The following is a 27543-nucleotide window of genomic DNA, read 5'->3' as shown; positions in this document are numbered from 1 at the left end:
GGCTGAAAATGAGGTAGTTTCGTAAAATTCCTTTATTCAAAAACGGAGCAGTCAAGTGTCAAAATTTATGGTTTATGCGTTAAAATACAAAACAAAAATCAGTTTCCGACGAAACAATTCTTTAGAGGCTAATGTAGCATTAAATTCAATTAAATTCAGTTAAAATCAGACCACTCGCTAAAAGTGGGAACTTTCTTTTTGTGAGGAAGTGGCTCATATCTAGGCTACACATTGTATTATCTGTCATTTACTGTCAATATTATCAAAGTGAACATGATGAACTTCATCCCCGTACGATGATGATATCATTACCTGGGGATGATATGTTGGAGATCATATTATAGCAAAATTAAGTAATTTTGAAGCACAGATCCTATAGCCGCGTGAAGGATTACCTGAAGTGATAATAAGGTTTTGGTTTAAGTATCATCTCAGTAAGACCAAACGGACGTATAATTGGACCTATAATTGACGAGGAATTTATGTTGTATTGCCACATGAGGCACATGCGTAGCAGTCATAAGTGATATCAAGAATGAATCAGAACAGACAGATTTCCGATATGCATTGCATTTTAATAGTCAATCAAAACATTTAAGACGGTTCAAAGAACAAAGTAATGTCAAAAGACGCCAAAATATACAAAATCACCTCAGAAATGTCCATAATATGCTTAAAAAATCCATAGAGATTATTGAGTGCTTTACAGGTTTAGCCTACACCATGAATATCTATAGTAAGTAGAAAAGCAATTACCTTTTTGATAAAAGTAACAGATAGACCTCATTTGATACCATAGATTTTGGCACTTATGATTAAATTTTACTAAGTAAATTACTTCATCATACACTATACCATATTGCTGCGGCCAGGTACACTGCTGCCCAGTTAATACTTCATTGGTACTCGGTGTGGCTACCGATGTGGGTACGAAGTAGGTACTGTGTGGGTACTCTAGTACAGTACGCGGTGTGTGTACTCTAGAGTACATGTGTGGGTACTCTAGAGTATACACATCGGAATCACACGTACAATAAACACACTGGTACTGAGATACTGAATTGGTACTGCACTGGTACTCTCGAGTAGCCACAAAGTAGCTGGGCTGACAGGGCAGTGTTCCTCTTGGGTCGGCAGCAATATGAATATGGCAGTGTATATTATAGAACAGTGAGTTTGTACACAGATTGTATCCTACCTTCTTAAATGTATAAAATGAAAACGGCCTTAGTTGTTCAGAGTAAAATCTGAACTCGGACCAATGAAACGATTGCGGTATTATTGGATAAATACCGATAAACGCACTATGTATATTTGTTTATAAATCATCATCATGACGACACTCATTAAATGTACAATGCAAATTATAATGAATTTCTGAAGGCACATAAGTTAGAAAAAATATAATTGTTTTTACAATATACTATCATACAAATAAAACAGTCATCATCATAAGGCTTCATTATTATAGTTTGGACACACCAGACACACAATATTATTGAGTGATACATGTAATATAACCAGACCTGATCAAAATATAAATTTAACCTACATCATTGCTTGAATGTACTTTCATGGTTACTATTTGCCTCGACTTCGGCAAATATGTTCACGAGTGAATATCATGATATAGCTTTATTTATTTCGCTTGTTGCCATTCCCATTTATTACATACATATGTTTAAATGTTGTTTTACTGACTTTCAAGAAATCGTTAGAGTGCATAATTCAAAGAATTTGTATCATACAAATTCGAAAGTATTATAATTACCAAAGGAGAGTCTTCACCGTGGATATCACTTTGAGAGCTATACTGATTCATTGAGACAAAGGAACAGACAATCAAATAGCCTTTTTTGGACTTACTGCTGGCTTCATTGACATAACGTGAATGTGTGTAAAACATCCTTAGTGGAGGTGAAAACTAGAAATACGGCTGTTACAGTTTTGGTAAGGCACAATGGTCATTTCGCTTGGCATATATCTTGGTGCCACACAGTGTCAACACCCTATAGTATATTATAAATATTTTTTTCATACAGCTCCATACTCCGTTGGTGAAATCAATATTCTATTGTTGACATAGATAAAGAAAGTTTACATATGCATTGTGATATACACGTGTGATCGAATATTCAATACAAGCACCTGGATTTTAGGTGAATGGGCTATTTGTGTTCCTTTATATAATTTTAATTCTCAAAATTAAATATATCACAATTTTAACTTACGATTTAAAATTCGTTACGCCAAAAATGCAGTAACTTGAATGTATCCAGAGCCAACAGCAATGGCCGCTAATTAGTGTATTTAATTTCAAGTTAGTGTATTAAAACCAAAACCTGGGGTTTACCTCAAAACAAATCGAATTTCCTTGTAATAGCAACACCATATGGGATACTAGAGCATGCGCAAATCGTAATAATTTGTAGAATAGAACTTGGTGGTATCTCATATGATAGTCGTACTATGATTAGCCTGAGTCGCTCGGCCAGTCGGCCTATCTCGAACAAAATCGCCATGCGTAGCTATTGAAAAACGAGAGGAATCACCGTACTATCACGGCAATTTTTGACACGAAGATATAGGGATGATGACGCTGTGTGCCATTGATTTAATACAAAAACATAAATCAATTTATAACGCACATTGAAATGTACATCTTCAAGTGGATGATCTATGTATGGTCTATAATTAGATTTCCTGGGGTGAGTGTTTTTGTATTGTTTTGTTTTGTTTTTTGTTTGTTTAAAAAAAAAATCTTCGCGCACAAGGCACAAGTGGGAGCAACATCCAGAATTCGCCCCACTGATGAGTAAAATATATTTATAAAAATTGGGGAAAAATACCGTTCGATATGAACTTTCATGCCCCCACCCCTGGAAATCTAGTAACAGACTGCACCCCTATAACACCCTGTCTATTATGTTTGAATGACATATAGAACTTGCCATTTATCCCACTGATTGCACTGTTGACAAATTTTGTATCCGGCAGTTTTATGAATCCAAGGAGAAAAGGCTCACACACACACAAAAGGGATTTATTCTGATCACAGTCCTAACACGATTTACGATCACATGGAAATATGTTAAATGATGTGACATTGATATTGATGATCGCAAAATTACTTGATAATTACGATGATATTTACATTATTTATTACAGTGATCGTTTGACACGGTCGATTCTCAAATAGGCAAACCGGTTGACATATGGATATTTGATGGATTAATGATTGCGGGAAATCTTGAGTTAAAACCCCATGGGAGTATCGTGATCCCGTGGCCGATTTAAGAGATCCTCGTTAATCATCTTCTCGTCATATTCATCATTAGTTGAAGTTCTATTTTATAATGTATTAATATTGGTTAAATTTATGATGTATTGGTACTGTGACGTGTGAGAACCAAAACATGCTATAGTATTAATTTACATATCTAGACCAAGTGTGTGAACCCTTTATTTGTAAATGTTACTTTATCAATGGTTAAAATGTTTTCAACATAAAATTACAATCGTAAAAGCATTGTCAATAATTAGAAACGATATTGCTTAAAATCCGCCGAAAAAATGAAGAATGAAAATGCATTATAAAAGTATGTCAATTGGATGGTGGTGATCGTTAAAAAGTTAGCAGCAAACATGATTCACATGTCATACCAGAGTACTAAATACCAAATTCCATCAATATAATACGAAACTGTTTTTCTCTTAATAAGCTTTAAGATACATGTAAGTTAAGAAAAGTTCATTAGTGTTTCCAAAATCTAACACGGCAATTAATTACACTGTATTGTAAGGCACAGCAAAAGCAGCACAATCTGATGTGCTTTATGGGCGACAAAAAACCCTGTTCTACATTGTACGGGGGACTTGCGGTTGGTGTTTTTTTCTTTTTTTTCTGGAAAATGACCTTAAGAAAGCAACAAACGCTTGAAAAGCTGAAGAAAAAAAGTCAACATATTTTGAAAATTCAGTCAAAATCAAACCATGACTTCGGCAAAAACGGCTGTTTTTAATTGCATACAGCTAAAAATAAGATAACATTTTAGGATATTTCCTCGAAGATCCCCATTTTCAGCATTAGCCCCCAAAAGACCACTAGTTTTTCACACAATTTTGCGCCAAAAAACCCAATATTGAAAGTTACGGTCGTACTTACAAATATACCTCCGTAGAACAAGTGTTTTGTCACCTTGATAACAAATTGTTATTTATGCTATATGCAACCTCTTCGAAAATGGAAGTCAGGAATTACTGAATATCTCATATATTTTATGATCAATTTGAGGCACACCTTTTAAGAAACCTTTGACAGTATTTTTGCCGGACCTGAGAGCACATCAGACACACCAAATTGCATTCTGAATATATTTCCCCCCAAAAGGTGTCACAAAAACAATGTCTATCTTCCATGTACGGAATGTTAAAATTTTCAATTGATGGTCGGCTTTTCATCCCAGGTACATACACTTTAAGTACATAATCAATAATCATTAGATTTATACAATTTACTTCGAGGACTGTTAAATGTCAAAAACGTCAATTTCTAAAGATTTGCCATGAAATTTGTATTATATCGCAAAATTTCAAAAAATTTAAATTATTTGATATCAGAAGGATATTCCTTGTATTCGAAATGCAATTTAGTGTGTCTGATGTGCTCTCAGGTCCCACAAAAGAAAACGTGAAAAACGTCGCTATCCGAGCCCTTAAAACTTTTTTCTTCCTTATAATTTCTCACCGTATGAAAACGTGTAACAAAATCGCAAAGGGTTACAGTTTTACAAGTAAAATGTCCCCCTTCATGAACCACCTCAAGAACTGTTTTGTTCTATATATCATTTGCACAATTGTTTCTTTATATATAAATGATTATTCATGCATGAATTAGTTATTTAATTACATTGTTTTAATCACTCTCCGCATCAGAATGATCGCTACATGGTGACGTAGAACAGTCCATCGCTTCCGTATCATCAGAATGTTCAACACTGCTATTTCTTGACATGATTGAGCTGACATCGGTGTTACTATGATCAGAGGACTCTGACGATATATCTACATGTCCACTATGCAACGAGGATAAAGGCACTCGATGATTGTCCAACATTTCTGTTGTTGTGAGTGTTTGTGATGGTTCTTCATTACCTTCAGAGTCTTTCCTCTTCTCATCAATTGATTCTTCAATAAGTCCTGTTACTTTCAAACACTTAATGGGGACATGATCTGGATCTGAAGTAGCGACGACGTCTGCTTTCAACTCGTCCATATCTCGCTTCAATTTAGCGCGGCGATTCTGAAACCAGGTGATCACTTGACCGTTGGAAAGGCCCAAAGTCGACGCTATTTCATCACGATCGGCAGGTGTCAGGTATTTTTGATAGAGGAATCGTCGTTCAAGTTCAAATATTTGCTGGTTTGTGAAGGCTGTGCGAGACTTGCGTTTCTTGCGGGGTGGTTGTCTGTTAAACAGATGCAGAGGATCACGTTTGCCTGATGTTGTGGCTGCAGAGGGAAGAAAAAAGAAGAATATACATGGTTTTAGAATTAATGTCTTTACACGTGCATTAGTCAAATTTACAACATGTTTTCAATGTATAGAAACTGGTGATGTCTTATGTGTTATTACTATAATAACACATTTCTATTAATAACACATAAAGACATGTTATTAATAAATGCGTATCATTTGTTCATCGAGAAATTGTACAAAATAATGCACTTGTACTGAGATGTTGATGTGTCTAATGCACTTCCCCCTTCGGGGCTCGTACATTAGACGCATCAACATCTCAGTACGCGTGCATTATTTCTTACAATTTCACTCCCAACAAGTGATACGCATTTATTAACATATAATACAAATACAAAGGGTAAAAGTATTGTTAGTAATACTCTTCACCCTGTGTTGTAATACATATTTATTTTGTTTAAGGGGGTACTACACCATTGTGGTAAATTTGTGACTATTTTTGCATTTTTCTCAAAAAATAATTACACACTGGTAACAAAAGTTATGTACATTATTGGGGCAAGGAATCCAATTACTACACTGAAATTTCAGTGACTCAAGACAAGCGGTTCAGTATATATGATAGGAAACGAGGTACATCCTAGCGGTACCTTATTTCTGATCGTAAATAACAAACCGCTTGTCTTGGGTCTCTGAAATTCCAGTGTAGTTATTGGATTCCTTGCCCCTATAATATACATAACTTTTGTTACCACTGTGTTTTGAGAAAAGTGCAAAAATAGACACAAATTTATCGATGGGTGTAGTACCCCCTTAAAAGTATGCAATGCATAGTAAAATACAGTACCATGTATACGGTGAAAGATATGCCTGTTACAGATTCACATTTTTATCTCATTCATTAGGATTTTTACCAATGCCAAAATTTCAATTTCCTAAAAAGCTATTTCTAAATTAGCTATTTCTAAATCACGTACTGCGCCTCGATAATTTTATGTGATCCAAACTGTGTATTTTTTGCATCATGTATTCTATATGTCCTTTCTACACATATAGGCTGTAAAATTACAACACGTGTAAAAATAGAACTCTACAAACTGTATAGGTTTTGCAAAAGGTTTGAGTAATTTTTACATAATTTGTATAGCCTATCTTTTGCTCATGTTTTGTGTAAAGACTTTTTTCTATGCGTATACTCTCGTTCTCTCTCTCTCTCTCTGTCCATCTTTTCCTTTCCTTCTTGTATCTTGTAACCCTATCATTCTCTTCATATCTATTGTTTGCGTTGTCTTTCATTTCATCTCATAATCATTTCAATTTGAAGAAGACCCATCAAACGACTACCTGGACAAGAACCTAACACCGTGTTCAATGATTCGATGATGAAACTGTTTACACAATCTTATACTGATACTCCCAAAAGTTTACTTTGTGAAAATCGACTCCGTTACACGACTCCATCATCGCCAAATGTCATGTCAAGCCTGACGCTTTTGCTGTGAAGCCTTGCTCCGCCAACCCTCGGGTAACGCCAATTTTAATAGTTTCCAAAACATGCTGCAATAACTTTATTGATCAATATCATTAAAGGTGTCATGTCAGTGTCAAGTCACGCCAGCAGGCCGTTTTAAAGGTTTCCACGCCAAACGGCTAAACACCCAACCATAATGTTTCAACATTCATTATACATTTTGTATAATACCCTCAAATTTATAACAAGCTGGATAACGTTCTACTAGCACAAGTCATATAGGTCAATTATTAGGCGTTTTATAACGTCAGACATGTCACATTCATATTAGTTTATTAATTACGATACTTAAGACAACGTCAACGAATCTTGCAATGAATCCGAGGCGGTGAAAGAGTTAGCTGTTTAGCCAGGTTGGAATGGGGATACTGTTTACAGTTCTATTACATCTCCGTGAAAGATCTTGACTACGGAACAGCTGAGCAAACGGGACAGACTGCGATGCCACTTCCCGTCCAATTTGTTCCAATTTCATCTTGGTCCAAATGTGGCTAACAAGAATAACACAACTCTTGAGAAAATGATATCATCTCAATTTGAAATGTAAATATTGAAAGAATATCAGATAAGGAGACGCTAACAACGTTACGGAGTATGGCCTCCTCACACGACATCACACCGTCAACATTGGGTGGCTTCACACTTGTCTTATTTTTCTCATCTTATTTTTCTCATCATTTTAATTGATGGTTCAATTAATTGATTATGCTTTATAGTAAGGTCTCATTTCACTTGTTTATTATTAGATCCTCTTCAACATGTTAATTTATCCTTGCGAAAAGTTGCCACAATAAATAACAACACTCTTAAACTGTTAATTTTATATGATCAATGATGCCACGATCCCAGCAAACACAAAACGTTTTGGACATCATTCGCAAAAGGTTAGAAAAGGTTGCCAGAAAACGTTTAAATGTCGGGTTATATAAAGGGCATATAAAGGGTATAAAGTGTTTTCGAAACATTCAAAAACATTTGTTGATAACCTACTGCAAATATTTTAAAATATAAATGTTAAGGGAGGTGCAATGAGCGTGAACCTGGTTTGGATGCAGAGGGAGTGTGCCTGTAACAGACACAGCCACCAGAAAAGGACCAGCTCAGATCGCGCGCCAAATAAGTTTGCAGTCCAGAAATTTCATTTTTTTCTCAGCCTTGCAAAAAAGTAGGCAGAGGTGGGAATCGAACCCGGGGCCTCCGTGTTGTAAAACCTACTGCGTTACCACTGAGCCAACTGACAATTAGCTATGAGAAGTTTGATAGTAATCCTTGATATTGCTGAATAGAATAAATCAATACTGATAGGTCTATTTATCTAATGTACGATGCTATTCAAATTGGCCTATAAACTAGGAATATAATGTGAAATGACTATCAATCGATCAATCAATCAAGTTATCAACAATCAATAATAAACCGACGTTGGCCTATCATGGAATATTACTAACTAGGCCTACTAACTAATATACCAAATAAATAAAATAAATAAATAAGTCAGTAAATAAATAAATAGGCATAGGCCTAAATAAATAAATAAATACATAATGCAGAATGCAGTTAGTATTTTAGTTGCAAAATTCCAAACATTCTATTCACACATTCTATTATAATTTTCTGCTATACACGCAAAGGACCTGTGCCTTTAATATGTCCGCGCCTAATCAATAATGAGTCTTTCACCATGCTCACACACCATGTTAAACTATTGTATCCCTGGAGTATTATCTACTGACCAAGTCCTAACAAGTCAATGAAATGGATGCTATAACGTACCCAATCAAGCGAACATATCAAGGTCATATCAGGGCGTTATACAAAGAATGGTCAAAGGTCAACGTTCCAAAGAAGTATAGTAATAGATGTAGACACAAGCTTTCGTGCGGGAAACATAAACACATAGTCGTCAGTCGTGTGGTTTTTATGAGATTTGATACGGCGCTGAAGTCTAATGGCTGTCCCAAAATCAGTACCAGACCCGGTTTCCAGACGGCAATGTGTGTGTTGTTACAAGGAATGCAAACTCATTTTATCAATAAGTGAACCACATAGAGGAATACGACATCTATCGTGAGCCAATCTGCATTCTGTTGCCTGCAAAAGCCGACGATCAGGTAAAAATTCTAAAAGCAGCGTGACTAGATATTTGCGTTAATTTCATGATACGTGTAAAATGCATTGAAAACGCCAAATTGCAGTCATAAAATATATAATATTAGTAAATCACCCAATCGAATGTTAACGTAGGTATGTGGAAAAGAACTGCAATAACAATAACAAACTATGTGCCCAAAGAGTTGTCTTTGGCATGTCGCTTTTTTGAAATATCACCAAAAATATCAAATTTTGGAAAAACGCCCCAAAATTTAAAACAAACACGAACCTTCCAAAATAATTATATATTAGCACTCGGCGGCCCAGTCACTACCTGCCGCTGTGATTTGGGGTAACTCATTGCTTCCCCTCTCCAGATACCGGTACTTCAAGGTCGCTCATACCCCAGCCCTTAATAAAGTGTTGACAAAATATTTGGCAAAAAATGTTTGCAAAAATATTTTACAATAACATTTATAAAACATTTAATAATATGGTGTGGTGTGTTTTCACAAACGTTTTCTTAACCTTTATATAACCCGATATTTATTGTTATTAAAACCTTTTTATCTTAAACCAAAACCCAAAATATAACACCCGTTAACGTAATAACAATTGTGTGTTAGTTTGCTGCGGATGTGATCTACATAATTACTGGTTCTAATATTCTAATATTTTGCTGTGTGCTTATGTAAGTTGTGTAAATATGCCAAATTCAAAAAATATGAACATATTCTGACTTTGGCCTGAGTTGATCTGATCAATTTTGAGTTTAGAAAGCTTGTTAACAATCTTGGCAATAGCCATAGATTAAATATATGAAATTGATAAAAACATAAAGAATACAAATGCAAGGAAAAGCGTTGACTGTTAACGTGAGTTACAAAATATATGTTACTCGCATAAGTTCCATTTATCATACCAATATGACAAAATATTTTATGTTCGTGAGATTTAATTAAAGATTTATTAAAATTACTAATTTAATTTAGTTAATTTTAATTATACATTTATTTCTCAATTTTAAGGATTTGTCCAGATTTGTTCCCATTTGTTGGTGTTTTTGAAAACTTCCTCACATCCAAACACACCATTGGATCAACTTGAAAGGACGCGGCTTTATATTGTATACAATACATTTATTTTACAGTCTGTTCATTTCAAGCTCATCCATGCAATATTGCGTTCGGAGATGCACGAATTTCAAAAACATGCACATAAACAGACGGAGAACTTCACGGATGAAGAACAATCACTTTGATAAAGTCTGTGTCCATGGTATCATGGCAGTCGTTAGGTGTGTTATTAAGTGTAGAAACTGTGATCTGCTTATTTGTTTGTAATAATTTACATAATTTAGTTTCAGTTAATAATTTATTCCAATTACTTTAGCATTTAATAACATTTGCTGGTATTGGTATCTCTTGCATCATACCTGCCAAATTTAGGAAGCAGGCTTATGATTTGAGTAAACCGATAAGCGCTAAAGCATGACCCAACCCAAAACTATGTATTAATACTATCAGTTTATTGCACAAGAGAAAACATGACAAAGAGCTCAAGTTTGGACCGATCAGATAAAGATACACCATGTACACACTGTGTATCTTTATCTGATCGGACCAAACTTGAGCTCTTTGTCATGTTTTCTCTTTTGCAATAGACTGATAGTATTAATACATAGTATTGGGTTGAGTGCTTTAGCGTTTATCGGTTACTCAAATCACTTGCGCCATTTTCCAATATATTTATTTATTATATTCAATTCGACAAGGAAAATCAAATGTATTCAGGGAATTAGGGAGAAAGCCAAGGGATGCAGGAGGAAACTGGATAACATGGAGAAAATAACCTGCGAGAGCGACTGGGAATGCACCGGGAACGATTGGGACTCGAACCAGGGACATCAGTGCAGTGGTGCGGTTGCAAAGCAATGTTAACCGGTAACGCTAACCCGCGCCCCAATTTGTGGAAGTAAGATGCAGACAAGTGCCATTACCGTTCATCGCGTAAAGCATTAATAAAGTACAATGTTCGAGTCATCCATGCCATGATCGGTAGCAGATACATGTACCTGTGTTGTGTTAGCAACATTTCCGCGAAAGTAAGAAGGAAAGTCTAAGAAATTTTCTTCCGCTATAGACTTCATATTGAGCATTTTTATAAGACAGTTTAATCTCTCAAATCAACAATAAAATGGAAATTGAATTTAACAACATGCATGTAGGAGGTTAACAACGGAGCGGAACTAATATTACCATGATTGCCCGGACTGCGATGGGTAGGCCTATACGCCATTCTATCGGTGAACTGTGCAAGAGGGTCAAAATAATAACATATCAACCAGAGGGTAAAGTGGGGTTTATACCTACTGTAAGTTGTGTAACTGTGGTACAAGTACCGATTTTAACGCATACATAATCATATTTGTGCAGCAATTAATGAAATTTTCACAATTCGTCTACATTCGATGTTGGTATTTTATTAAGCAACCGTTGTGCACGAATTTTGCGAGATTGTGGTCTGTAATTCTTTTACTTTTAAAATGAATGAGCCAGTATGTATCCCTGATGTAAACATGGTAAACTGATATACAATGTACATTATAAATGTACGCTATATAGAATAATTATTACAACAAGTTTGCAAGTAAAAAAACAACAACAAGATGTCTGACTGGTCAGTGGGGTGAAAATGCTATAGATTAAGGTACATAATATTTCTGATTTTGACGTTACATAACCTGCCCCTCGGCCCTCCAAAATTAAACACATCACAAAAGGTAATTAACCACTTTATTACGAGACAATAACTGATATTCTTTTCTTTTACCAAGACAGCCCATTATTCAGAATCGTGCTCTCTGTTTTGTTAAAACTTATCAAATGAGAGCCATTCTGCATTATTATGTTTTGATGAATCCAAGTGTGTGAAAATATTGGATCCAAAACATAATTAATAATGATAAAATTGGATGCTTTTCGGCCAATATTTATTAGAACAGCTGAGAGTATGAGTTTTAAAATATTGTACTCGACTTCGTCCAATATTTTAAAACTCATAGCTCGACCAATAAATATGGGCTCAATCGATCCAATTTTTTATCAATAATGGGTCAACCCCCGTAACACATTATACGCACAGCATTACACTTGGTTACGCGTACAGTATTTCCGTGATACGCGCTGTCACTTGCACTTTGAATAAACTTACTACATGTAGTTTGTAATAAAAATGGAACATGAAATATAAAGGACAGTAAAATGTTTTTGCTGGTTCATACATATTATTTGGGTATAAAGGATACTGAATTACCCTTTATTTCTGTATATAATATGCATCAAATTTCAAATTTTAACTGAAACAGAAATAGCAAAATGAAACCCTGTTTAGCTCAAAATCTGTAGCCATGTGACTTCTTAGAATGAAACAAGTTGCAGATTCACAACTTGCAAAAGCTACTCAGGCATGTCTAGTCAGCATACCACTACATGACTGGTCAAGGATGTCCCGCGTTGACCAGTCATGTAATCATGGTAATGGTATGCTGACTAGACATGCCTGAGTAGCTTTTGCAAGTTGTGAATTTGCAACTTGTGTCATTCAAGAAGTCACATGGCTACCAATTTTGAGCTAAACAGTGTTTTTTGAATGAAACAAGTTGCAGATTCACAACTAGACTTGCAAAAGCTACTCATGCTTGTCTAGTCAGCGTACCATTACATGGCTGGGCAAGAATGTCCCGCGTTGACATGACCAGTGAAGATCGGGGCCCGAACCCCCACTCTATACAACAAAAAGAACATTTTCAATAGGTGCAACTTTGGAACCTGCACCTGTGTCCTTCAAAGAGTCACAATGGCAACAAAATTTGGGCTATAATAAGGCAGCGACAAACGAGGCAGCAAAATTTGCAAGAAAAAAACTGGGTTTCTTTTCTGCTATTTCAGTTTTAAAATGTGATACATAGATTTTGAATTTATTATCTCGTATTATGAAGGGGGCAATTAGTTATGCCTGTGTGATGTGTTTATAATAATGCATTTCTTTTGCATTGAATCTCTTTTTGCCCTGGAACGTATGAGCGTGATGCACGTGAATAATTCCAATTATTTTGAAGTTAAATTGATTAAAGATAACCGACATTGAAACAAAATGACCGCGAAAATTTGCCATTTTTACAGCTAAAAATGCAACTTTTAAAGCTATACATTTTAATGGTTAAGTATGAGGTTAACTTGGTCAAAAACATACACTCTCTTAAATTGGTGATAATTGCATGCACCATCGTCCTCGCCTCGTCGAACATTGGAGGAATTTATCCTACCAGCATGCAGCATAGCACCCCTCCCCCACCACCACCCCCTTCTAGTTAAATGTATATAGTAATTATCATGCATAAATATGGCCTCACGGTATAATTTAATGGTATACCTGGTATGTTGACCAAATGGAATCACTGGAGCTCATTGACCAAGTGGAACAACTAAATACTTTCTGCCCACTGATCTTTGGCCTATTACTACATCTAATGTTCCAAGAACATCCATGACATTACTCATTAATCAAGATTTCAACAGATCAGGCATCAAGATGTAGATGGTTAAAATCGTGAGAGATGAGACGAGCCCTGGCATTCGACTTTAATAGCTCGTTGTTGGTGATATTGTTGGTTACATCAAATCATAGGTTATTTATGTTGCACTAAAGCATTATTTTCCCGGATTATTTTCTCAGTGGTATCTTTTGTTCTTCTTGATCGGACTAGTTTGAAAATTGGTGAAAAATAAACATTGTTTACATGAATACCTTTTGCAAAGTTCAATGTACGCCTATTTATAAAGTATTCAAAATGCATCTTACCTTCGGCAGCTCGGAGTATACTAGTTTCCAGCCCAGTGAATGTCTTATTAGCCAATTGTTCTAAAGCTGACAATGGAGAATCTCCTTGTTGCTTGGATCCAGTCTTATGTGCACGCTTCTCTAGAGCTGTTGACCTGGTAACATTGGTGATAGGAGGCGGAGGTGAGGTTGGTGGTGGCGGACTGCGTACAGCACTTGGAGCTGGACGCGGAGCCCACGGTGAAAACCCAGTTGCGCTTCGTGCACTTCTATTAACAACTTCATGATGGTGAGTTTGTGTTGCGTTCGTAGGATGACCAAGTTTAGTAACCAAAATATGCCTGCTAAAAAATGATGTAAAAGGTTTACTGGTAGACCCTGATGGACTTCGTGGTCGACGAAGTGGTACAGCAATTGCAGACAAACTCTGATGATGGTGATGAGGCAGAGGTGTTATCAAAATACCATTGATAGAATGGCTAAAAGACATCTTGGCCGACTAGCTGGCAAAATCGATTTGTTTAAGTAAAACTCCTTTCTTCAAGTCCACTGTTCTGCAAACAGTGCAAATGACGAACTTGTTCACCTTTTCAACTCCTTAAATTACATTGGTACATAGGTTTGATCCTCCCACTGACTTCCAGTACGTTGTATCAAAAGAGCGAATCATATAAGTTGCTCAGACTTGCTCAAGGTGTACTGACTATGTTGGCGGATTTGTTACGCTGTGACAAGTTTGTGATGGTGCAGGAGTCATGTGTTACAACTTGGTAGTAAATCGGGACTAGCCAATAAGCAAGCAAGCAGACGCTGTAGCCTTGCATACTCAGTGGTTTAACAAGGTAATCACAGCAGAGCCCCAAGAGGGACGGGAGCGTATCGGGCAAATCACATCCGTTTACCTGTCATCTATGTCGTTACTCATGCTAATTGGCCAATCTTGTTTCCGATTGGTTCATAATCCAATTAACGGCTATTTGAGTCTCTTGTCTCACCCAATCACTTTTTAATAGAGATGTAAAATTGAAAGCGCCTTGGAGAATTGGGCGGGGCGGGCACACATGGTTTGCAATAAATATGGACTATGTAAAGTTAGCAAAATAATTTGCATGATTTGATTGAAGTTTAATGTCTGGTTGAGGCTACGTTGGGGATCAGTAAAGTGTATCACATCAATTGCCCTTAACCATGCCCTATCCAAATCTTTTGATCCATTGTGGGACTGTTATTTATTGCTGACCGAAATATGACTTATAAGAGCATAATAATGGTTACCCCCAATTGAAAGAGTTGATGAAAGACTATGTAATTCTTATTGGAAACCCAGGTTCGCGTAGCAGGTTTTCAATTTTCAATTTTAGCTAAAATTTTAATGTTGCGTGTATGTACGTGCACATGATGTACTAGATAGGGTTTGGAGGTGTAAGAGTATGTTTGCGTTTGCAAACTTGGACCTTGATCTGACTTTTTACCACCTAAATGGGGACACACCTCCAAACGAGGACGTCCACGGTTGTCGGAATCAGCAGCGTGTAAATTCGCCGTTGAAGCAATGTTCTTTTCTAATGTAGGGGATACACTCTTTAGTATTTCAACAGTCTGGTGTGTCCGGTGCAGTGGGGTGTCCTCTGTTGGGCAGTCAATTTCGGTCCTTGAATCCACGGTTGTATGGATATTTTACAGTAAAAAAACAAGAGGTCCACGGTTGCAGGCCCTGTTTGTAAGTCTTTACAAGTAGGGGAGGAGGTGTGTGTAGGAACTTTACCACATTAAGATGTTCAATGAAAAACCGGGCCATGGAAAGGCTTTTTTGACTTGAAACGTTATCATAGCAACGACAAACCTGTGTCATAATGCATTATGGTAACGAAGTATCTAAACGCCGCTAACGCTATAATGAATCCCGTATCGTACAGATATTATCATTGTGCAAATAGCTACCACCGCAAAAAGAAAACACAAGAAACAATAACAACAAACAAAGGCAGCAGCACCAAAAATGAAAAACGAACAGCACAATTTAAAAAAAAATAACAACAAACTATTGATAGCTATTTAATACCACGTGACTTTTTGCACTTAATTGAAAATTCAAACTACAATAATACTGTACCATATCAAAAAGTGATTAATCTGCCTTCAATGAGCCTTTTAAACAGGAAACAAAGTATCGAATTTCTCGTATAATTTACACCGAAGGCTTATTTAGCTATGATATAATTAATTTGTTTAAGATGTCCTTCAGCTAGCTGAGCCATAGGGTTGGACGTGTTTATTATGCTATTGGCATGATCCGTAAAACCAGAGAAGGTTTTAGACGGAGTTATTGAGCGGTCAAATGTCACGTTGTTCCTATAGTTATCTTGATTGAAGTGTTGACTGGTTTAATTGCTAAATGTATGTAACAATAACTAAAATGACATTTTATAATTTGTGTTTTTTTGGCTGGCGTTTCCGGTAGGCCTATACATTAATGTTTTTATCTTCCATTTTCAGTACAATCTTATCTGCGAATTGAGTGACTTTTGTACCAGTCTGCTGATTGCAAATATTCTGAATCGGTCCTATTTGTATCACTATTTCGTTTTAATTTATATGGCTGCCAATCGAATGTCACTGAATCTTCTTGACGGTGCAATACTAGTTGGCAGATTTGAACTGTCATTTGCGTGAATGAATAATAAAATTGACTAAAAACCGAAAGTTAACTCGTATTACAATAAATTTTGTTGCTGAAGTGAAAATATCTCCTTGGTTTATTTTCCCACTTCTTACGTTAACTTCCAGACTTGGATAACAAATACTTGATGTATTCCTAAATAGGAACAATACCTGAGCCTGTAGCAGTCAGACCCCCTTCTTAAGGGCTGTTTATCCTAACACTAGGACGCAAGAATAATTACTCTTAACCTCGTCAGCTTATATCAGTTTCCTGTTTAAGGGCATTTCGTGTGAACACTTCAACCATGTGGTCCTACACAGAACTGCCACCGTCTGCCACCAAACGCCCCAGTGGCCTGATATGGTTAGTGTCTTGTTGAAGTTTAAAAAACCAACAATCATCAAATCGATTTTGACAAACAGCAGAGTTAGCTCTATACCAAACAAGGTGGGAAAATAAAATAGCGTTTGATAGACTGCTAGCATGGGTTAAAACCCCGTCGGTTTTGTGAAGAAAAGTGTCTGTATTGACCTCATATCGCCTACTGTGAATACATTGCAATTCCCAACAACTAAATAACTATATATCCCGCATAAGGAGACCAAATGACTCAACGACACTGTACTCTAGAGCAAGTTTCAAATAATTGGTAGAACTTTGATGGTGAACATTATATAAAATTATGTATTTCATTTCCGTGTACATGGATATTAGTACAAAACTCGGGACTCAAAGCTGGCAATTTTGCCGCACATTATTTTCAACTATGACCCCAATCAATAATTACTAATAGCATTGCACTTCCATTGCATAAGTCCTCTCTGCTTTTAATTTTCAACTGAATCATTCAAAGAAAAACATTCTTTTCAGTAAATTGGAACCATTAAAGCATATCACCATTGTACCTTGTGGTTAACATGGTTTAAAACCAACATGTATAGCCTATATATAGCTATAGTCACTCCATAAACCAGTTACGTATACTCGTGTATAATTATGTATATATAGTAACATGATTTCACTGCGCTTTATCCTTGTGGCAACAATCCATACCATACCCTCTATGCTTATAGGTAAATCTAAGTTGTCCCTGGTATTTCAGGAAGTGGAAAGTAAACTTCGTTATCAGCCTATTGTTAAATGTTGTACACATAGCATAGTCTGCCCTTGTCTTCCATTAGGAAGAATGTGCTTGCTGCGACTCATCACGATCCTTTACAGCATCATGTAGAGAATTTGGTATAAAAATACAAAAAGCTACAAAATTATATAGGCTACTATTTACTATTTATCAAAAATCGACTATGGCATAGTCTACTACCCTCCATGCTTATAGGTAAATCTAAGTTGTCCGTGGCATTTCAGGAAGTGGAAAGTAAACTTCATTTCAGCCTATTGTTAAATGTTGTACACATAGCTTAGTCTGCCCTTGTTGTACACTTAGCATAGTCTGTCCTTGTCTTCCATAGGAAGAATGTGCTTGCTGCGACTCATCACGATCCTTTACAGCATCATGTAGAGAATTTGGTATAGAATACAAAAAGCTACAAAATTATAGGCTACTTAATTAACATTGTGCTTATTGAGTGGTGTCAATAGAAACCCAGATTCAACTTCCCATATTGTTTGAACATTATGTTGCCAGTCAAATTCTAAAGACTCCAGCGAAGTTTGAATTAGCTAAGTGTTGTAAAACAAGATAAAGTGTGTACCATGTTAAAGATCTGTATAAGCTTATAATAGCACAGATCGATCTATTCCAAGTGGCAAGTACTCAGTTTGAAGAAACTATTGGAGTGTTCATGTGATTTCATTGGCTATTATCCTGGTCGTGATGTTTGAAATACACTACGACCATCGCGTAATTTCCTCGGTATAACGTCAATCACAATTTGGAATATCTATTAAATTTTGTTCTTTTCCAATGATGCCTAAATATGTGAGAGACGATAAACTTGCACACCGACTATATACCATTTGCAATTATTTTCCATATGTAAAACAGGTCGTAGCAATCGTTGCAATATCTGTCGGTATTTTCGTTATCATAACTATTTCAAATTGCTTCATCATAATACCAGTGTTGGTTCAATTTGCAACTTGAGTGGCGTCGACCCAGTAATCATCGGTAATAAAGTTAATTTCCACTAAACTTTACTTATTATTGTAATACGATTTAGCTTTCAATTGTCATCCATGATGAGACGCGCAATGCGAAGCTCTTTTTATTAATAAGCAATCAATTTTCCTGTCAGAAGTAACTAAAATTTTGTCAATGTGAAAGGAAGAACGATAAGGTAAGTAATTATCAAAGAGGGTCGAATTACTTAATGATCATTTATATCTTGCAGTGCGTGGTAGGATAACACAATATTGATGAACACTTGAACTTGATAACCCATTCAAGGCAGCCATGAGTGCACGAGACAACCGCTTTCAAAAATCAAAAAGAATCTTCAATACTATCAAAATTATCCAATTTCATTGCATTATTAAGATTTTCATCAAACTTGTATTCGGGTAAATACTAATAATCCTAGTTTTGGTTCAGCGATTATGAGATAAACCTTATTGTTTTGGGAAAGAAGCGCACATTTTTGTGATTGGTGCACTGAATTCCGCAGATGCGTGTGTACTTGTTAAGAGGGCGACAAGTAAGCAGGTGTACGTCATAAGGGTGCATTGCCGCTGAGTTGATATCTACTCTGTAACTATAACATCTTTATAGTCTGCTAATTAGACTTGATACAGTTACCTACAAGTAGACATATCACGTGCTTCTGAAGTAGGTTTCAATTACCATCTTTGACAAAGAAGATCAACTTATGTAATTATACTGCAGTTGTAGACACTCTGTAGGTGTTATATTTGTATTTTCAATGTTATTGCACTTTTTTTTTTTTTTTTAAGTACAAGGACGCTTGCAAGTAAGTTGGTTGGTAAGTTATTTTGCAAACATGGTAAAGGGACAGCTACCAGATAACACCCCCCCCCCTTCAGAGGTTTAGGCTGACACTCTATAAGCCCAAATTAACCGCCAACGACTAGGGCTAATTGTGGACCATCCTTTGCACTCATCATCACTGTTAACAACTTGTGACAAACTAATTAGTTTTGTTTCTAGAATATTGATTTCCACTCATCATGTACATAATTATTTAGTCACATATTTGGTGGAAAGCGCATATTTCTTCTGTGATCTTTTAGCCAAAATCGATTATAGCCTAGTTTCCATATTTCTTGAGGGCGTACTCACATAATGACGTCATAATGACAAAGTATGGAGAGTGTTGATACTTATTTTGGTATGATTGGCTAGAAAAGACCAATGAGTAACTTTATATAATTATAGGAATAAAATGCAAACAAAAAACGATTCGACATCATTTGAAAAAGGTTAGAAAACGTTGCCAAAAAACGCTTAAATGTTGGGTTATATAAAGGGTATATAAAGAGTTTAAAACGTTTTAATAACATTCAAAAACATTTTATGATAACTCACTGCAAATATTGTAACATAATGTTATTTAAGTGTTGACAAAATATTTGGCAAAAATGTTTGCAAAAAATATTTTACAATAACATTTAATACGTTTTACAAATATTTTTGTTGTTTGTTTTTATACAAAACATTTTAAAACGTTTTCGTGACCTTTATATAACTTGACATTTAATGTTATTAAAACGTTTTTACCAAAACCAAAAGCCCAAAATATAACCTGTATAAAAACGTTTTAAAAACGTTTTGTGCTCAATACTGGGCTCCTGGTAGCGAGAATGTAAGACGATTACCTTTATTTTGTGTAGTGACTTGAAGTTGAAATAACAACGTATCAGATCGTATACGATAATCTAATCTGCTTCATTTCACTTAAGCTGCTCTGTTAATTGTAACTCATGTCCCTGGTGTCTTAATCTGTACTATGTAAGACGTAATACCCCTGTATATAATTGGATATTTATGTTACAGCACATGTTTTGGACACATGCATGAGAGAGGTTGCGATTTCCAAACGTACGTATCGTACCGCTATATCTATTCAAAATCACTCTCCTGTGACGGGATTTTGAATAGATATACGGGCGTACGATACTCCGGTACGATACGTACATTTGGAAATCGCAACCTCTCTAATGCATGGGTCCAATACCTGTGCTTTAACATAAATATCCAATTATATGGAGGGGTATTATGTCTTACATATAGTACAGATTAAGACACCAGGGACATGAGTTACAATTAACAGAACAGCTTAAGTGAAATGAAGCAGATTAGATTATCGTATACGATCTGATACGAATCGCAATTTTAAGACACCTAGTGCCTCTCAAACAGCAAATTCTGTTTTAGATCAATACTTGTGGTTTACAGATGGCCGCCATTGTACCTGGGATGTTTCATGTTGTCAGCAACAGGCCATGGCCCGGATGACGGCTGGGTCACTCTCACCGGTGTTAACACCTTGCACAACTTCTTTTATTTGACAATAAACAGTGCAATGAGAGCATTAAAGAGAAATTAGGAACAAAATCGACGCCGCGTGTTATTGTTATCGACGGGACAATAAGTATTTTTAACTGTTTGAGAACGCGAAGCAGCGGATGGGGTTTTCCTAAAATAATTCCCTTCCTCTTCAATCAGTCGCAATGACTTTTGTGACAATTATAGTATTTTTGGATAGTTTCTTTATCCAAGAAAAAATAATGAGGAAATCGTTTTTCACTCAAGTTATAAGCTATTCAATAAAACAGACTATGGGAGTTCTGTTAATTATTAATTATGCTCCCTATGGATAGCTTGCTAAATGCATGTACAATGTATTACTTATAGACTTGTCTGTTCAAAATCAAGCTTGGTCATTCTTTGGTTATTAAAAAGAGTTGGCGCCTTTGTAATGTATTAATGAGACTCAAATACTAATATTTTATTAAATTTGAATTGATCATGTGCACTTATATGAGCGCGAAGCATGGATCTACGATTAGCTTTTGGCGTAAAATGCGCGCGATGCCAATTGAATAACCTGAGGGGCTAAGGATGAGGGTTAAAATGGGTTTTTTTATGCGATACAAGTGCATGAATTTAAGAGCTGTATATTACTTATTATAATTAGGCTAGTCAAATAATGAAATGAGTCGCCACTAATTGCAACAGAAGTTCATTTGAAATGCACCCATCTCCCAAAAGGCTCAAAAAAGTCCCGGGAAATCCAAGTAGTGGAATTTGCATACACATCTAAAATGACCGCTTATGCATGGGGTGAAATCTCAAAGTCGGCCAAGTTTTCATAAAACTCATACCAATTTATTTTTTGGCAAAGGAACAATCTACGCCTAGTCCTGTCGTTATAAGAATTCAGAAAAAGTATAGTTTGATCTATCTCCGATGCACAGTTCTTGGGCTATGGGGAAAAAAGTCAAATGTTAAATTTTGTGTTCCACTAGGGGACAAAAATTGAAAAGTTTTTAGAAAAAAATGGTTTTAGATACCTCCGCAAAAAAATATTTTAAAGCAAGGAACGGGTTGCCACATATCAAATGGGTTGTTACAAGGGTAACGTGGTAAAACGGATCAAAGCCCATTGAGCCCTGTTGCTTTTGACCTATTTTGTGATGTTACTTATGTAACAAAACGTCCAAAGTAATGCAGCTATTTTAATTTTAATTTATTTTTGGCAAAGGAACAATCTACACCATATAACGTCCCGCCAGTGACATAACTTCCCGCCAGTCATCAGTTGTAGAACCATCACAACAACAGCAAGCTTCGAAAAAGTTAGTGGTTTGCACTGACGAAACTGTCTTTAAGAAAATTACCTTTTAAGTTTCTTCAATTGGTTTTGGCGAATCCAAAACTCTTTATTCTTAATTACCAAACATGATGAACCTGTTTCAAAATTTAAGACCAGTTTGAATGTAATCGGAATATTGACCGTTGACCTTTTTGCCTATACGAGAATATATATGTCTAGAACTGCGCATTGGAGATAGGTCAAAATATGAATCTGAATCCTCACATTTGTACGGGTTTTAACAAGATTTTACCAACTTTGAAAGTTCACCCCTTGCATATTAAAGCGGGCATTTCGATTTTATGCAAATTAGGCACTGTTCCACCACTTAGATTTTTCGGGACTTTTTATATGTTTTTTGTGAGCTTTTGGGAGATGGGTGCATTTCCCGGGGTGCATTTACAAATGATTCTGTTGATCTGTTTTCTTGTAATTATACTGAACTTTATCGTCCGTTTCTATAAAACACGTGTGAAGTGGTTTACAATAATTTCACTTATCAAGAGTACCATGACCATTTTTATGTTCACTGATCAATACAGAGCTAAGGATTTGGTCATATTGGTTCAGTAAAATTCAAGTTTCAGTAAATTAAATAAGACTAAGCTTCTCAAAACACGAAAATGATTTGTATAATATAAATGAACATGTATACCGTTACATAATTATTATTAACTAAATATTTCAATATTATATTATTTATGTCTCCATATTAAACAATGTCACAGGAATATCGAATCTTTCATAAATAGTTGACCCAACAGGTAAATATTTAATACAGGTAGTCTATTTTTACATCGTTAAACAATCCCATAGTTTTGAAAGTAACACGAAAGTTCAAATCGGGTTATAGCCTATCGGATGCATGTTACCCAGGTGTGATACAGATGGAGAACCGGTGTGTTCACCTACCGAGCAGTTTGTCAAATTTGTCACAATTTGCGGTTGTTATTGGCAAAATATTAATATGTTTTCAAAGACCGGCTATTAGCCTCTCTTTGTAAATACCATGCCGCTTTATAAGCAAACATAAGTCTTGTTATTACAACCAAAACTACATCCGTAGCTGGTTCTGTGATAATTGATGTCCAAATTAAAATTATGCCTCAATTTTAATAACTATGTATCTGAGCCTTGAGAAAATTGGCTACCTTTGACAGCAGAATGAAACAGCGCTTTTTACCAAAATGATTCTCGCCGGGTGATTCTCAAAGATGAAAACAATGCGTGAAAATTGTATCTGGAAGATAATTTGCAATTTAAAAATAACTTCGGTGTGATTCACAATTTAAAGTTTGCAATATTAGTCACTCAAGTACAAACAGATGGAGACATAAACAGTTGCACTCGAATAAATACAAGCCAGAATTTCCTTTTTTTAGATAGTGTAATTTCAATTTCTTATTTTACTTCGTGAGAATAGCTGCCATGGCAGTACTCCAAAGTGATTCAATTGATTTTGGAATAATCGCTATTGTTTACAAAACAATATAGTAAGTAAACCATTACCTATGGGCTGCCCTTTTAGATAAGATTCCTCTTACCTAAAGAAGAATAAAAGAACACCGCTATGCGTAATGATGCACCTGCGCATAAAAACAAATAAATAGGTATGGGCTATACCAGAGGATGATTTAAGGAAGCCCCATCATGTATTGCAAAAGTGTTATCACTAGAGTTTCAACTGCCACTTTGCTTTTCAAATCCCATTGCATACTGTGCAAAATATGTTGTTTTAAAATTGTGTGTGTGTCATTATTACTTGGTCGATTTCAGAACAAAAGTGATGTGTGTTTAAAGGATAATTCATAACATAAAATGTGAAATCGACCAGCATGTTCACAGCGTTTTTAATGTAAATATAACTGTACAAATTCAAATTTAACCATGCACTTCTATGCAGTATAGCAGAGCAGTGGTGTCAAGTTACTCACACTGTTCACCTACTGCACAGTTAAGCCAGTGGGGTGTTGGGTAGTACTTAAATCATCCTCTGGGGCTATACGCAAAAATCCCATCCAATCAATGATCAACAGATGAAAGTTTATAACACACTTAAAATCAGCTTTGAACATAACGCTCTACTCCACAGACAGAATAACCAGTAGTTTTACATTAGAATCCCGCACTCAACTAAATTAATATTAAGGGCGTTGGCTCTAAAAATGTTAGGCCTTGTTATGTAAATAAGACAATTTCACGCTTCATGACTTTAACGCTGGATCTCGGAGCTTGTTCGTAATATACTATTATCACACTTTCTAAGCTCCCCCGGATTTTGTATAATGTTAAAAAGCTGTTCCACGTATTATAAAATCCAAACACTGAATTTTAGAATGACACGTTAGTCCTTTGGTCTTGGGTTTGAATTCATTCTGTCATTTACATTTGTAACAGATAGTTAAATAAAGTTTGAGCTTGTTTTAAAAGTTGCAATCAATTGTGTTAAGGAAAATATTACAGTAATTTACCCGTTCACAGAAGAAGACAAAGGGCTATTTTGTTGCAACGCAAACATTGACTTACACCTATACCCTTTCAGTTTCAATGTACCAATTGTACTTAGTGAGAAATGTTTAACGTTACCATGGTTATTAGTTCACTGATAATTCCTTTGTAGATTTCCAATTTCATTTGAAGGAGGAATGCAATCGAAGAGCAACTTCGTACGTTGCCACGTCTTCCAACGTCAATATCGCTATACCCTCTGATATTCAACTATTAAAATGCGCCATTTTTGAGTTATGCAACCAAGCATGGGTTGTTTTATGTATTGAGTAATGCAAGTTAATCTCATAAACCTCTTGTCCTGCTTGAACATCTGATGATTGGATGGGAGTTTTATGCGGCATAAATTTTAATATAGCTTGTTTACAATTATTAGCTTGGCATATTTATTTATTTTTATGCGCAGGTGCATCATTACGCATAACCATGTTCTTTTATTCTTCTTTAGGTAAGAGGAATCATATCTAAAAGGGCAGCACATAGGTAATGGTTTACTTACTATATCGTTTTGCAAACTATAGCGATTATATTTATTCCAAAATAAAATAAATCGCTTTCATCAGGTCTTACCTTCCATTATGCTTGCTTGGCTTGTTCCATAACCCGAGAAAATCTGATATACCATCCTTTGTAAGTGAGAAACAGCATCTTGCAGAAACAGAAATCTATACATCAATTGGGGTGTTTATAGACCGACGATCGAAAAACGAGGATAGAAAAACGAGGATCACAAAACGAGGATCGCAAAACAAGACTGGTAAAATACATAGCCAAGAATCCTCGTTTTGTTGTCCTCGGTTTATAAACACCTATAGAATGTAATATAAACCGAGGATAGGAAAACAACAATCGGTTTAATATACCATTTCCCGACGTTGTATGTTACTATGATACCTAATTAGTTTGTTAAAGATATGGAATTCGTGTATGCAAATTTGGCTCTAGATGATCTAGGCCTATAAGTCACAGATATACAACACATCATTGATATTCTCGCTCTATTATCTTTCCCCATGCCCCTACTACGTCAAGGCGAGCACCCCTAGAAATGATATATTAAACTGAGTCTTAGTTTATAACCTCATATATAGGTGTTTATAAACCGAGGACAACAAAACGAGGATTCTTGGCTATGTATTTTGTTACAGCCTCGTTTCCGATCCTCGGTTTATAATCTCATATAATAGCTGTTAAACCGAGGACAACAAAACGAAGGTTATTAATTGGCTATGTATTTTACCATAGCCTCATATTCTGATCCTCGGTTTATAAACACCCGGTACAATTGAGATGCAGTCATTTAAGGTTAGCCGAGAGTTTTTCATGCGCTTGATTTCAGAGGGGCGTAAGTTCATAACAGAAACAGCCATGCAGAAAATGAACAAGCGTACTGGGACGTAGGCCTACTTACAATAGAATATTGATCCACGGTCAAGACATGAAACTTGGCTTAGCTCGTGCCCGGAGCTCGTGAGTCGGGGGCGGGCGGGGGGTTACATGAGGGGCGACATGCCGGGTCGGATGCCGGGGGAGGGGTACAAGCCATTTTCGGCAATTGTCATAAGGATTTTATAAATTTTAAAATTGATTGGGGCACTTCGTCAAGCTTTATACGCCCTGGAAAATGTGTTGATTTTGAATTTATAGCCTTGATATCTTTGATGAAATAAATCAATGCTGCTATTCCCCTGATTACAATGTAATAGGTTACAACAATAACATCAACAACAATATCAAAAAGCAATTATTTGCAAATCGAATTTGGGAAGAATATTCAAAAAGACAGACTTAGCAGGCCTACAAATTTCTGAATTATATAAAGTGAAAAACAATCAATCACGATTCACTGCAGTCAGCGAATCAATCAAATAAAACTAAAAAGAAAGGAGCAAGAAAGAATAAAGAAATAGTGAAAAAGAGAAAGAAAGAGAGAGAGAGAAAGAAAAAGAACGAAAAGAAAGTAAGAAAGAAAAAGAAAGGAAGAAAGAAAGAAAGAAAGAAATGAAAAAAAAATGAAAAAAGAAAAAGAGAAAGAAAAGAGGAAAGAAAGGAAGTAAAAATTAGAAAAGAGAGAAAAAAGGAAAGAAAATTCAGCCACATGGGGACTCGAACCCACAAAAATTGTTCATAACAGATTCCCAGTCCAACGCTCTATCCACTGGACCATACGTCAGCTTACGCAATTTCTTATTCTCGAAGCGGATATGTAACTATAATTTGATGTAATTACTTGTTACAATCGCGTCCGCACAATGGCTCTTAGAATAAACACGCATGTCGGCGCTGAAATTTTGAACGAACTGATGGAGGAAAAACCTCGTTTTTTGCAATACTAGCTTCAATTTGGAGTGAAAATCAAATGGGATAGCAATTGGCAGAATGTTGAGAAATAATGTAGGTATTCAGATGTCTAAATTAACGCCCCGTTTTCAAGATATCGATAATTTCACAAAACAGTTTTTTCTCAGACAAGATTCTCGAAAATGTTCCCCAAAAACGGGCTTTTTAAATTTGATCGGTACTGTATTTGGTTCTTCCCCATGGCAACATTATTTCTTTAATCGATTTGTAGTACAATACAAAAAAGGAGAAAACAATCACTCGGCGTGGTTTTATACGGAGCGAACATTTGAAAAAA

General features: G+C 35.8%; 1 protein-coding gene across 1 annotated transcript; it reads right to left on the bottom strand.

Annotated features, from left to right (window-relative positions):
• Positions 1–2753: 2753 nt before the first annotated feature.
• Positions 2754–14433, bottom strand: LOC140162839 (uncharacterized). The gene is made up of 2 exons (XM_072186154.1): positions 13965–14433; positions 2754–5511 (listed from the first exon to the last, which is right to left on the bottom strand). The coding sequence occupies exons 1-2, from the start codon at positions 14431–14433 to the stop codon at positions 4916–4918; spliced, it is 1065 nt and encodes a 354-aa protein (XP_072042255.1). The 3' UTR covers positions 2754–4915.
• Between the last annotated feature and the right edge of the window lie 13110 nt (positions 14434–27543).

The sequence above is a fragment of the Amphiura filiformis genome, chromosome 1, assembly GCF_039555335.1.
Source record: "Amphiura filiformis chromosome 1, Afil_fr2py, whole genome shotgun sequence".
Classification (NCBI taxonomy): Eukaryota; Metazoa; Echinodermata; class Ophiuroidea; order Amphilepidida; family Amphiuridae; genus Amphiura; species Amphiura filiformis.
Note: the sequence above shows the minus strand (reverse complement) of the source record. Positions and strands in the feature narration are given on the sequence as shown.